Source organism: Rhipicephalus sanguineus, chromosome 2 (assembly GCF_013339695.2).
Source record: "Rhipicephalus sanguineus isolate Rsan-2018 chromosome 2, BIME_Rsan_1.4, whole genome shotgun sequence".
Taxonomy (NCBI): domain Eukaryota; kingdom Metazoa; phylum Arthropoda; class Arachnida; order Ixodida; family Ixodidae; genus Rhipicephalus; species Rhipicephalus sanguineus.
This window is the reverse complement of record NC_051177.1, coordinates 35,141,395-35,154,990: the sequence shown is the minus strand read 5'-3', so window position 1 is coordinate 35,154,990 and position 13,596 is coordinate 35,141,395. Positions and strand designations below refer to the sequence as shown.

The window sequence follows — 13,596 nt, the reverse complement described above, 5'->3', positions numbered from 1 at the left end:
ACCATACGGCCGCCATTTTGGCTCTCTGGTAAGGTTGACCCTGTGCTCATTCATTCATTCATTCATTCATTCATTCATTCATTCATTCATTCATTCATTCATTCATTCATTCAACTGATTCTTTCTTTCAGATAGTGAATTGCAGTGTACTCCGGATAAACAAAACTCGGATAAACGGAAATGCCGGATAAACGGAATAGCGGTGTCAATTCATAGAATGATTGCCAGCATGTTAGTCCTGTGGGCTGAAGGTGCTAAAGTATCGTGGTGTTCTCTCTCATTGCAGAGGCAGGAAACTCACAGGGTCTCTTACGCATTCGCCTAACACCAGTGTCACACGATGCACTGCTGATCGCAATTAAGCCCGACTGGGATCAAATTTCTAAACAGTGATTGGCTCCCTTTGGGAAACTGCGTAAAGGAGCCAATCACGATAAAGGAATTCTATCCGGATCTGTCCCGATCGCGATCAAAACTGACCGTGTGACACCGGTCTAAGAGGACTCGAAGGCGAAAACCATCCGGTGTGGCTACCTGGTCACCATCATCAGTGTAAAATCGTCATTCATCGTCATATTATTCTTATTCATTGATGCTGATCATCACCATCAAATTACCATTCATCATTATCATCATCTTCTTTGATGACGATGGTGTTTTTTGTACTACTCGTTTTGACGACTACGCCGACGGCCACTTTTCCAGTTTGATGGCATATGAAGCTGTCGTCTTAAAATCTGATTGGACCTGTTAGAGCGTGCAGCCCTCGACGTATGGGCATATCTTGAGATGGGAAGGTGCTCGGGGTTCCTATACGTCACTCTAAGTACTCCAAATGTAGCGAACTCGTTATGGAAGCTTCCTGACCTCACGGCCTGCTCTACCCTGTGCTGCAGGCATCCTGCTGCCGATGGTGTCGAGGCTGAACATGGCCGTGGCGCGGATCACGTCGTCCATTGCGGACGGCGAGCAGCAACCGCCGGTCTACTTTCAGACTCGTCGGTTTCCTTCGCCCAAGGGCTTCGACAGCTCCAGGAGCGCGCGCAAGATTACGGACGTGAGCGTCATCTACGGCTTCATCGTCCTCGCACCCGTCGCCGTCAAGCGCATTGCGGATGAGAAATCAGTCGGAATGAAGGTGCGATTGGAGTTAATGTATAGCCTTTTTGTATATACAATTTTACGTAAGACTTATAGGCGCTGCCACCTTGGGCTGTTAAACGAATATTTTCTTATTTTTGTATATCGTGACGTGAATTGATAAGGTCGTGACACGTCGAATGCACCAACCCAACCGTTTTCATGCGTATGCGTCCACCGTAGCGCTGTTCGTTTAATTCTTCGAGATACAAAACGGCAAGCTTAACAGCCGAATACGGCGGCACCGTACATACGCCGTCGTGTTCACGGCAAGGAGGCAACCACGTTGACAGAAATGGAATCGTTTATTTCATGATTGTACCAAGAAAAAAAATGACCGGGTGGCTTGTCGGGTGACCGGGTGCGCAGAGCCGAACCTGCAACTGAAGTAACTAGAAGAATAAGGATGGGTTGGAACACATTCGGCAAGCATTCTAAAACCATGAATGCTAGTTTACCCCTATCCCTCAAGAGGAAGATATATAACAGCTGCACCTTACCGTACCTACGGAGCAGAAACCTGGAGTCTTACAAAGAGGATTCAACTTAAACTGAGGACGATACAGCGAGCAATGAAAAGGAAAGTGATAGGTGTAACCTTAAGGGACAAGAAGAGAGCAGGGTGGGTCAGAGAACAAACGGGTGTTAAGGAGATCTAGTCGAAATCAAGAAGTGGACATGGGCAAGGCATGTAGCGCGTAGGCAAGATAACCGCTGGTCATTAAGAGTAACTGATTGGATTCGAGGAGAAGGCAAACGCGCAAGGGGGGACAGGAGGTTAGGTGGGCAGATGAGATTGATAAGAGCAGCACAGGACCGGGTTGATATAGGCGGAACATGGGAGAGGCCTTGCCCTGCAGTGGGCGCAGTCAGGCTGATGATGATGATGATTATGACGGGTGGCTTGCCATAGCGCTTTATTTTGTAGCCACCTTATCTACGAGGGCAAGGGTGACAGGGCAGGGTGAGGGCAGGAGCGCGGCTGTCGGCGCCCTGACCATACACGACGTGCCGCTTCGCGGTTCTTACAGGTTTGCCAGCATCAGTATACTGAAGCAAAGTTTGAGATTGGGCTAGTTGGTAATCCATCTTCAACAACCGGCGCAGAACGGACAAGGGACAAGAAGGGGAACATAGACGAGCGCTCGCCTATGTTCGCGTTCTTATCCCTTGTCCGTTCTGCGCCGGTTGTTGAAGATCAGTATACTGCCAGAGCGAGCGTCAACAGCGACGTGCCGCTCTACCAGTGTCGTCATGCGGGACATTTGTGCTCGGGTCGTGCCCCGCGGGCTGTCGAGGTGCAAACAGACTCTCCCGCGACCTGCGGTTAATGTGAGGGAACAGATACATAGCGCGCAGGTTCGCCCGTCGAAAAAAGCGCATTCACGAGACGGCCGCGTTCCACGACAGTGGGCGTGCTACTGTAGTTCGCACGAAATGCAGATGATCGAGGTTGCATGACACGTTACAATCTATCTTGCGAATAAAGTAGCTGTTTATATGTAATTGATTACAGAAAAAGTAATCAGTTAACAGTGACCGCTACCGAATAAAAAAAGAAGGAAATGCAAAAGGTATCGATTACAAGTAATCACTCACATATACAGTAAAAGATTGTTCGACCCTCGTTAATTCGAAAAATCTGATAATTCGGACGCATTGCCTGGTCCCGGCCAGCATATGCATTGTTTAATAGCATCAAACCCTCGTTAATTCAACCACATTTGGCTATAGCGCGGTTAATTCGGGAGATGCTCGGAGCGCGCCCAGCGCGAAGCGCCGCCAATGTGCGCCGCAAAACATAAAAAACAGCGTTCGCAGACAACCGAAACAAGGCGGCGCTGTCCGCATCGCTATCTTCATCATTTAGTGACCACGCTTAGAGTGTACTGGAAGGATCTCAACCAGGGGCGTAGCCAGGGGGGGGGGGAGAAGGGTTCAACCATACTTTATGTATGTTCGTGCGTGCGTTTGCATGTAATTATACGCAAGCAAAACTGAAAAATTTCGGGGGGGGGGGCGAAGGTTTGAACACCCCCCCCCCTCTTGCTACGCCCCTGATCTCAACCACGGTTCCGTCCATAGTGGACCCGGCACTTAGCGGCTTCGTTTTAACTTGATGCAATGAGCGCGCAATGTCACAAAACTAAAACATGGCGGAACCTCTTGAAGATGAACAGCTTTCATCCGCGGTCGGCATGCTGGCATAAAACTCGTTTGCTACATCGCGATGGGTGAACTATCAGTTGCCGGCCATTTTACCTGCGAAATAACTATTGTTACATGTGCGTGACAATAGTACGTACGTAATGGTACGTAATAGTACGTAATGAGCGAGTGGTGCTGAGCACGTTTCGGGCTAATTAAGCACGGGAGTCTGGCGCCGTAGTCGCATTGAGAACGAAGTCGCGAATGACGGAAATTGCGGCTTTTACACTGCTCTTATGCAAAATAAGTATATAATTCAGGTGTTCATCAACAAAATGAAAGTGTATTAACGTAACAGACATTTGTTTGTTTTCTTGGCGCTTTTTATAACTCGGCATTCACTTAATTCGGACATTTTTTCCCGTCCCGTAAAATCCGAATCAACGAGCTTTTACTGCATTCGATAGCGTACAAGTGTGGATGTTCGCAGGAGCTCCTGCGCATCGCTGGTATCTCCGACGCCGTGTACTGGCTGTCCGCCTTTTTGAGCAGCCTGATGGTGATGTCGCTGGAGACGGTCCTCATCACCTCGTTCCTGACGTTCCCCATCTTCTGCGAGCCGGCAATACTGCCTCAGAGCGACATCAGCCTCGTGCTGTTCATGCTCATGTTGTACGCTGTCTACTGCGACCTGTTCTGCCTGCTGATCAGCTGCGTCGTCAAGACCCGTGAGTCGCGGCCTAATTCATTCATTCATTCATTCATTCGTTCACATAGGCGTGCGCAGGGTTCTACATTAGAGGGGGGGGGGGATTAAGCGCAGCCCCCCTCCCCCCGCCCCTTCGAGTTGGTCGAGTCGAAAAGGAAAGGAGCTTCGCCGTGGATGCAAAAATGAAAATGAAGCGATGACCTGCTTCTCAGAACGACCTGCGTTTAGTACACGGCTTTTCACGGGTAAAAGGGACAAGTACAATTCTTGCAATGCAGCACCAGGGGTTCTCGGCCATCATTATTGTCAAAAACCTGCATGGCCATAACCCTGCACTTCAGGCAATGACGGGACAGGTACGACTGAGCAAAGGTTTGGGTGGTGCCCCTTAGAAGATGCGGGGGGGTCTAATCTAAGGGGGACTTGGTGCCCCCCTTAGAGGATTAGGGAGACGCGGCCGACCCCTCCCCCCTCCCCCCAGGCCTCGTTGAGCGCACGCCAGTGTTTTTCATTCATTCACGTTCTCGTTCACGTAGTTAAAGAAGCTAGAATATTCAAGCCTGGTTTTTCGATCTTGATCTATCGCCGTTTGACCGATCATCATATGACGATACTCGAGCATACGAGCTCTGACCCCACCGCCTTTTAAATCGGACAGTCACATTTATACAATTGGGCGAAGTATCGACAGTCCTTACAGTTCTCACGGTGTGACACTAAGGCTTCTCTGACGCAGCGGTGTACGCTGTGTTCGCCACCGTGTGCCTCTGGATGCTGACGTACGAGGTGCCCATCTTCTTCATGGACTTGCCCGGCTCCGTCGAGTACGCCGACCTCTCGCTCGGCCAGAAGGTCTCCACATCCATATTTCCCAACATGGCCCTCCACTGGATTGTCCGCATCATCAGCGCGCACGAGGAAAACAGTTGAGTGTCTCGGTTGAGCATGGGTTGTTTTGGGGTTGCACTGTCGCTAAAAGCACACAGGGTCCCTTTTGCATTCGCCTAGGACGACTCGAAGGTGAAAGCCATCTTCTTCTTCTTTTTCTTTTCAGTCGATGTATTGGTCCTTCCCCGCACCCCTCCGAAAGCTTTCTGTACCTAACGTGGTTTTGCGCTGCCTCCGTGATTGGCCCACCTTTGACCAAGCGACACTTCATGTGATGACATCATGTGACGTCATGATGACGTCACCAATTCTGGTGCTATGTGACGTCATCACGTCATCACGTGATTATGATTTTTTGCATCATTCGTGTTGACGCCGCCGACGCCGACGGTCAATTTTCTCGTTTGGTTAGGCATCTGCATGCCTTTATGCCTTTATGTAGCCTCTGTTGACAGCTGATAGTGATGGATACAGAAGTAAACAGGAAGGAAGCGTTTCATTCACTGTTCTTATCCACAAAACAAACAAAAGAAAATGAACCAATGCATCGAGGCGTGAAAGCCTCGTAAAAACTGCTGAAAAACTACAAAAACTGCTTTTTGTCCTCGCGCCGTAAAACGCAAGCAGCGCATCTCGACTACTTGGAGCAAAGCTTGCCATTGAGCAATTTTTCTCCCACTTCACAGGTGGCCTCTATATGAATTCAATTTATTGCACGACCAGTTTGGTGACCGCCTTTTCTTCTGCAATCGTCCAGATCCATTGTTCAATACCGTTATAGCACACTGAAACGCGGTTCCGAAAACACAGCGCGGTTTATTATTGTATCTCCGCCATTGTTCCAACTACTTCCTCTTCCTCCTCAGCAGACTACCCACTACTAGTTTATGTCCCAACTGCGTCGTGCCAGAAGAAGAAGAAAAGTATGCCACAGATAGGCCCCCCCTGCAGACAAGTGGCCGTGGGCACTTGAAGAAAAAAAAATGATCAGACGGAGCTTGTCAGAATGGGTGCCGGCTTGATCCTTTCAATGCTGACTGTGTCTTCATACCCATTACGCAGGATTGTAAAATGATGTTCAGAACGCTTGATGACTGGGAAAGGACCGTCATAGCGAGGCTGAAGAGCACGGCGAGACGCATCGACACGAACAAAAACGTGTGAAGATGTCTGTAGGTTTGCCGGCAGAAAAACGTCGTTCTTAGTGTGAGCTGAAGTTGGTGATGGGCGCAAGTTTTGCATGAAGACCCGCAGACGCTGGACGAAAGAAGATGGATCCGAAACACTCTGCGTAGTAACGGGGCTGACGAGGTCACCAGGCAAACGGAGTGTGCAGCCATAAACCATCTCGGCTACAGAGCAGGCAAGTTCTGGCCGAAGTGTTGAACGCAGGCCGAGAAGCACGATGGGGAGGTGTGATACCCAATCTTCGGCGTGAGGCTGCGAGGCGAGTGCTGCTTTTAGATGACGGTGGAGTCTCTCCACTAAGCCATTTGATGCTGGATGATACGCAGTTGTGCGAATACGCGCACAACCCAGTAGAGATGTGACAGAGGTGAAAAGCGCTGACTCAAACTGTCTGCCTCGATCGGTAGTCACCGTTGATGGTATACCGAAACGGCTAATCCAGGTAGCAAGAAAGGTACGAGCAACTGTTTCTGCCGTGATGTCAGGCATTGGAGCTGCTTCAGGCCACATAGTGTACCTGTCAATACACGTAAGCAAATACGTATTTCCCCGACATGGAGGTAAAGGCCCGACAATGTCCAAATGAATGGTGTCGAAACGTGCATCAGGGAGAGGGAATTTTCCCCATGGAGGCTTGGTGTGCCGTTGTACCTTGATACGCTGACACGCTGTGCAAGTGCGAACCCAGTCACGAATGTTAGCGCGTATGCGCGGCCAGACATAGCGTTCAGTGACCAGGTGTTGCGTAGCTCTTACGCCTGGATGGCAGATGGAGTGGAGGGTGTCAAAAACAGCACGACGCAGCTGTGAAGGAACATAGATACGAGTGCAGTTGTGTGAAACATCGCACCAGAGCGTAACGTCGTCGTCGGGAAAGTTGACTTGTTCCAGTCGGAGGGAAGTAGAGTATCGGAGTCGTGGAAGCTCATCGTCTAATACCTGTGCCTCCGCGAGCGAAGACAATGAAAGGTCGGTGGTGCCTGTCGTGGCATTGATGGTAATACGACTGAGAGCGTCCGCTGCACTGTTAAAGCTGCCTTTTACATAACGTATGTCTGTGGTGAATTCGGCAATGAAAGCAAGGTGCCGAAGTTCTCTAGGAGTGTGCGTGGCACTGCAGGAACGTAAAGCCGAAACAAGTGGCTTGTGGTCAGTAAGAATGGCAAATTGTCGCCCTTCAAGGAAGTACCTGAAATGCTTCACCGCAAGGTAGGCCGCGAGGAGCTCCCGTCCGAAAGTACTGTATCGGCGCTCAGTGTCGCGTAACTTGCGGGAGAAGAAGGAAATTGGAGCCCATGCACCATTGATCCATTGATGAAGAGCGGCTCCAACTGCTTCTGAAGAAGCGTCCACCATGAGGCTAGTGGGAGCAGTTGGTGAAGGGTGATGGAGGAGGGTGGCCTGGGCGAGTTGGTGACCCGGACTACGAACGCGACATTCCATGGAGCAGCGTGAGCATCTCGACGGCCTCAGCCCTGGTACCGCTGCCACTGCACCTGGCCATGTACCCTCTTCCGGCGTTGTTGGAGGTACTACTACCATAACGCTACCACAGCTGTGGCTTGCCGATCCCTCCTTATGGTTCATTCAAGTCGAGAACAAGTTCCGCATTCATCGCATCACGTCCGGGTCACCAATAAATATAGCACACTGAAACGCGGTTCCGAAAACACAGCGCGGTTTATTATTGTATCTCCGCCATTGTTCCAACTACTTCCTCTTCCTCCTCAGCAGACTACCCACTACTAGTTTATGTCCCAACTGCGTCGTGCCAGAAGAAGAAGAAAAGTATGCCACACCGTATTTTCTCGCGTATAACCCGCACCCTCGACAACGATTCGCAGAAGATTTTCGATTTTTTAAGCATTATCCCCTCGTATTGGCGCAAAGCTAGCTTCTTTGCATGGCTGTGAAGCGCTGCCATGAAGCCGCCTTTGCAAACCGGAATTTGCTTTTTTTAGGTGCGAAGCACCTTATGCGCTGGTGCTGTCGGCGTCTCCTGTCGTCGCCCGTCATGGCAAAGTGGCAAATAATACGGCGTGTTGGCTCAGGAAGAACTTCGTTTCCGCGATGGACGCTGTCTGCAGCAGTGAGAGGACGCTGTCCTCTCTTTGCTGTTGACGTGTCCCTATGGGAAACACCGGTGCTTCGCATTTCCCCAGGTTTCATGTTAGTGGAGCTGTTTCTGCAAAATATGGTCCGTCTGCGAATTAGAGTGAGACATACTGTCGGACTTCACGGAAGCTAAAGTTCTTGTTTTGACTTCAGCTACAAAATTTTTTGGAATTTTTCGTGTGGGTTATACGCGAGAAAATACTACATTTCACAACTGCTGTCAACTACATTGCATCATTCCATTCTAGCTGCCCGTGTGTTGTTCGCACAAAAAACCCACCACGTGAGTAAGACAGGCTGACAAGTGTTATTGATTACGGCGCGTTATTGATTTATTTATTGATTGATTGATTGATTGATTGATTGATTGATTGATTGATTGATTGATTGATTGATTGATTGATTGATTGATTGATTGATTGATCAAAATAGTGCCACCATCTGTTGTCCTGCTTTCCAGACCAAGGGGCTCGGTGGAGCAACATTCAGAAGGCAGGTTCGCCGTATGACAACGTGACCCTCACGGTGATGTTTTGTGTCGTCCTGGGCTACTGCGTGCTTTATGCCGTCCTCGTCTGGTACCTGGACAACGTGTGGCCATGGCAGTACGGCATCCCCAAAGAGCCTCTCTTTTTCACCAAAGTGAGCGGCTTCCTTGAGAACAGTATACTGTTATGTGTACACAATGCAAGGGCACTACTATATCGTTCTCGTGCGTCTACATGTCTTTCAGGTAAGCTACTGGTACCCCAAGGCGCCCACTAATTTGCAGTATCAAAGGAAGGACGCCACGGAAGCGAGTATTCCACGTGAGAGCATCGGAGACCGGAACAATCCTGGCATAGTGCTCGACAACGTCACAAAGGTCAGCCGGAGCTCAACAGCATGAATGTTTTTTTTTGTGGCGTTAAACCAAACTCACTCACTCACTCACTCACTCACTCACTCACTCACTCACTCACTCACTCACTCACTCACTCACTCACTCACTCACTCACTCACTCACTCACTCACTCACTCACTCACTCACTCACTCACTCACTCACTCACTCACTCACTCACTCACTCACTCAATCAATCAATCAATCAATCAATCAATCAATCAATCAATCAATCAATCGATCGATCGATCGATCGATCGATCGAACTTCATTGCGACGAAACAGCCCTTTCTACGATGTATATCTTTTTCAGCTCCAAATATTACATGCCACATACGTGTAGTTTTAGCTACGTGCTTGTGATATAGCGGAGTTAAGAATTTTTATTTTTAATTTTTTTAAGGTACTCCTGGAGGGTACATAAGCTCTTAATGTGGATATATTTTGTCGGTGTATTGTTAAGGCATTGGTGGTTAGGCTCAATGGCCGTCCACGATAGCGTGCGTGCAGGCTTTCAATTGCTACGGCATGGAAAAAAAAAACAGAAAAAAAATTCGGCAGATTCCACGTACCGTGGGAGTCGATGTCATGCGAAGCATGCGCGGGATGGTGACTGTGCCATAATTTTTCATGTTGAGCGAAAGTTTACGGAATGACGCTAGAGAAATGTGGAAGTGGTATAAACACACTCATATGCTGAGGAGTCGCATATGTATTATATAACCAGTTGTTTACAGTTGCGTAACGATGCCAACAGCAATATGGGTTTTACCAACAGCAGACGCCGTAAGCTCATATGTAGTGCTTATATTATTCAATACTGGATAGCGCGAATCCGAACAGCACAAGGAAGAAACACAAATGCAGAGGACAGGCGTTACTCGCAACTAAGCTTCATTCAGGAAAGTTCCCCTGGATATACATACAGCCGAGTGGCACGCGCAGGCGCACTGCACGTACGTTACAGTCACAGATGCAGTTATGACAGTTGCGTTACAGTTGTTATGCTTATACTTGTCCGTTATGACGGAGAATGCACGCGCGTTTCACGAACCCGTGTGTATGTGTAGAATGGGTCCTTGACAGTTCTTGAACAAGGTCATCATCACCGTGATCAGTGAGCACCAGCAGCTGGGCCGGACTTGTTAATCGGATCCGTTCGTGATCGCGGCTACGAGGGGTCTAAGTGTAGTGAAGTGCGAGGTACAGCACAGCTGGTGGAAATCCTGGATGCCTCTTACGATGAAATGTTATACGACGCCTCCTGTCCTCCACGCGGCAGCGAGGTCTTTTGATGCCCTGTCTACATCCAAGCCGTCTTTCACGCAGTATAAGGGCAAGGCGTTGTTGGGCTGATAAATCGGCGTTGAAGTCACCGGTAATAACGAGAGGCCTGGTTCTCGCAGCAGATCTATTGTAGGAAGCATTGACCCCGGTTTGTGCGTAATCCACGTGGTCCACGTTGCGGACCACGTGAACGAGTGCATGGTAGTTGAGCGTTTTCCAGGGGTGTTCTGTCTTCAGCTTCCTCACTTTCCTTGTGTCCGCCACGGTGGTGTAGCGGTTACGGTGCTGGGCTGCTGACCCGAAGGTCGCGGGTTCGATTCCGGCCTCGGCGGTCGCATTTCGATAGATGCAAAATGCTAGATGCCCATGTACTGTGCGATCTCGGTGCGCGTTAAAGAATACGAAATGGTCAAAATTCCGGAGCCCTTCGCAACGGCGTCTCTCATAATCATATCGTGGTTTTGGGACACAAAACCCTAACAATTATTATTATCATCACTTTCCTTGCGTGTCAATGTGGGTGTTCGCGTTTACTGTGTTGGTTGAGACTTTGTATCACCTGTGGCACATACCCGCATAACATTAACTCTGGTATGCGGGTATGTGCCACACGTGACTGAGAGAAAGGGTTCATGACGTACGCGACAGGTATTAAATGCGTAGCATTTCTTAGCGAACCTCTGGCACTTTGAGCGTTTCTATCTACGTATCTATCTATCTATCTATCTATCTAGCCGCCTACGTCTGGGTGCTCTCATGATCCCCTCCTTAACTTGGTGTAGACCAAAATTTGCATGGGAGGGTAAGAGGATTTGATGAATATGACTGCTGGGTCATGACATGAATAACGTTAAAATCCTGTCGCGTACGTCGTCAAACCCTTTCCACTAGACACGTGTGGCACATACCCGTTTACCATGGGCCGCGGTGTACGGGTATGCGCCACAGGTGATTGACAGTTTATATCTACCCAGGAACGGCGAGAACAGACATTGGTTACTTAAATGCTAAAGCGTTAAGGAAAACCAACATCGGCAGCATTGACTCGACGAATAGAAAGAACGAAAATTAGGATCCCAGCAGGAATCGAACCCAAGCATTCTGCGTGGCTATCAGGTATTCTACCACTGAGCCACGCCAGGTCTATAAACTGGTTTGAAAAAACAGCCTACGCAGGCGTCATATCGGTGCAACGTCAATTTTGTTTGTGGTGCTGGCTATCTAATTTTACAAGAAAGCGATAAACGCTACATGATACTCCTACGATATGTACTCCTACGATACAGGCGTCATACCAGATTAACGTCTGTAGTTCCAGTGTCGGCTCCGCTTTTATAGCAGTATAATGAACATTACGTTTGTATTCCTATGATTCAGCAAGCTATATTGAAGCATTTCTCGACCCCGGAGGAATACATTAACGAAAGTTACATATGATATCCACATCACCGTACCGTAAAGTGCACTTCGTCCACCAGAACGGCGCAGTGTCCTCTTCATTTCTTACGAGTCTGGGCGACGGCCTCGTGCTAACCGAGGATGATACCAGATTGACTGACAGCCGCTTTGTAGATTAGGCTACGTAGGCCACACACTCCCAGGTAGTCTACGAATACGACAAACACCATCCACTGATGTTGGTCTACGTAGCACTATCCAGGCCTACCAGCCTCGACGGCCTATACCTCACCAATGCGATGGGTGACTTCAGGTTCCGACATGTCGCCGGCTCTGTCGACAGACAATTTGTCGACGAAATGACCGAGGCATCCACGAATTCCAACAGCTCTACTATACCACATACTTCACTACACATGGACCCCTCGTCACCACGATCACGACCGGATACTATGACAAGTCATGACCAGCTGCTGGTGCTCACTGATTACGGTTATGATGCCCTTGTTCAAGAACTGTCAAGAACTTCTCGCACACATGTACACGGGTTCGTGAAACGTGCGTGCGTTCTCGAGACACGTATAAGCACTACGTATCCGCTTACCGCTTCTGGTGTTGGTAATACCCACGTTGCATACGTAACCGTAAAAAACTGGTTATATAACACATATGCGGCTCTGCAACATATATATGTGTGCGTATAAAATTTGTACAAATCGTTAGCGTCATTTTGTAACGTGTCGCTGAGTAAAAAAAGTTACGCCACAGTCCTCTACCCGCCGCATGCTTCGCATAACATCGACTCCCACGGTACGTGGGATCTGCCGAATTTTTTTGTGTCGCTCGTGTCATGACCAGTGAATCGTGTTCACCATGCACTGATCCCCTGCTATGCCAATTTTGGTACATTAGAAATCATGGAGACGACCAGGAGAGCGCCCAGACGTAGGCGGTTAATAGATAGATAGATAGATAGATAGATAGATAGATAGATAGATAGATAGATAGATAGATAGATAGATAGATAGATAGATAGATAGATAGATAGATAGATAGATAGATAGATAGATAGATAGATAGATAGATAGATAGATAGATAGATAGATAGATAGATAGATAGATAGATAGATAGATAGATAGATAGATAGATAGATAGATAGATAGATAGATAGATAGATAGATAGATAGATAGATAGATAGATAGATAGATAGATAGATAGATAGATAGATAGATAGATAGATAGATAGATAGATAGATAGAAACGCCCAAAGTGCCTGAGGTTCGCTAAGAAATGCTTCGCATTTAAAAGGGGGGCTCGTTCGTGATTGCTTCTTCTTAGTAGTAGTCTTTGTGCGGAGAAGCCCACTTTAGCGTCCTTAGTAGCAAAACCTCGTTTCCTGATTTGTCCATCCATCCATTCATCCATCCATCCATAAAGCTAATCTAATCTGATCTGTTCTAATCTCTAAACCAAACTGTACTTTAGCGTGAGTTACCGAATCACTGCGTGGGATAATCTTAGCCCCCGCTTGCATTGTTGCAGGTCTATTCGAAGAATACTGTGGCTCTCTATCGCGTCAGCCTCAAGGCTTACCGCGGTGACGTCACCGTGCTTCTCGGTCGCAACGGTGCGGGCAAGACGACCCTGCTGCGACTCATTACGGGTCTCGAGCAGGCGTCCGCCGGCAGCGTCTACGTGGCGGGCCACGATGCGGCGTTGGACACGGACGCGGCGCGCCGTTCTATGGGCTTCTGTCCTCAGGAGAACGTCCTCTTCCTCGGCCTCACCGTCCTCGAGCACCTGCAATTCTTCGCCAGGGTGAGCCGCTGAACGACCGAAT

At 48.7% G+C, this 13,596-nt stretch overlaps 2 protein-coding genes across 2 annotated transcripts in view; both read left to right on the top strand.

Moving 5' to 3' along the window:
* The first annotated feature begins 913 nt into the window (after positions 1–913).
* Positions 914–4,943, top strand: LOC125757127 (ATP-binding cassette sub-family A member 2-like). Its single transcript, XM_049412310.1, has 3 exons — positions 914–1,138; positions 3,779–4,016; positions 4,734–4,943. Exons 1-3 carry the CDS (start codon positions 929–931, stop codon positions 4,925–4,927), a joined length of 642 nt encoding a protein of 213 aa, XP_049268267.1. The 5' UTR covers positions 914–928; the 3' UTR covers positions 4,928–4,943.
* Positions 4,944–8,143: 3,200 nt separating this feature from the next.
* The window catches only part of LOC125757338 (phospholipid-transporting ATPase ABCA3-like), a 50,193-nt gene continuing 44,740 nt past the window's right edge, over positions 8,144–13,596 (top strand). The window contains exons 1-4 of the mRNA XM_049412815.1: positions 8,144–8,162; positions 8,649–8,830; positions 8,922–9,053; positions 13,299–13,574. Coding sequence (XP_049268772.1) covers positions 8,144–8,162; positions 8,649–8,830; positions 8,922–9,053; positions 13,299–13,574 — 609 coding nt within the window. The remainder of the gene's footprint in view (positions 8,163–8,648; positions 8,831–8,921; positions 9,054–13,298; positions 13,575–13,596) is intronic.

Coding starts and splice junctions, on each gene's coding strand:
- LOC125757127 (XM_049412310.1), top strand. CDS start 929: ATGGCCGTGGCGCGGATCACGTCGTCCATTGCGGACGGCGAGCAGCAA. Junction 1,139..3,778: donor AGAAATCAGTCGGAATGAAG/GTGCGATTGGAG, acceptor GGATGTTCGCAG/GAGCTCCTGCGCATCGCTGG. Junction 4,017..4,733: donor CAGCTGCGTCGTCAAGACCC/GTGAGTCGCGGC, acceptor TCTCTGACGCAG/CGGTGTACGCTGTGTTCGCC.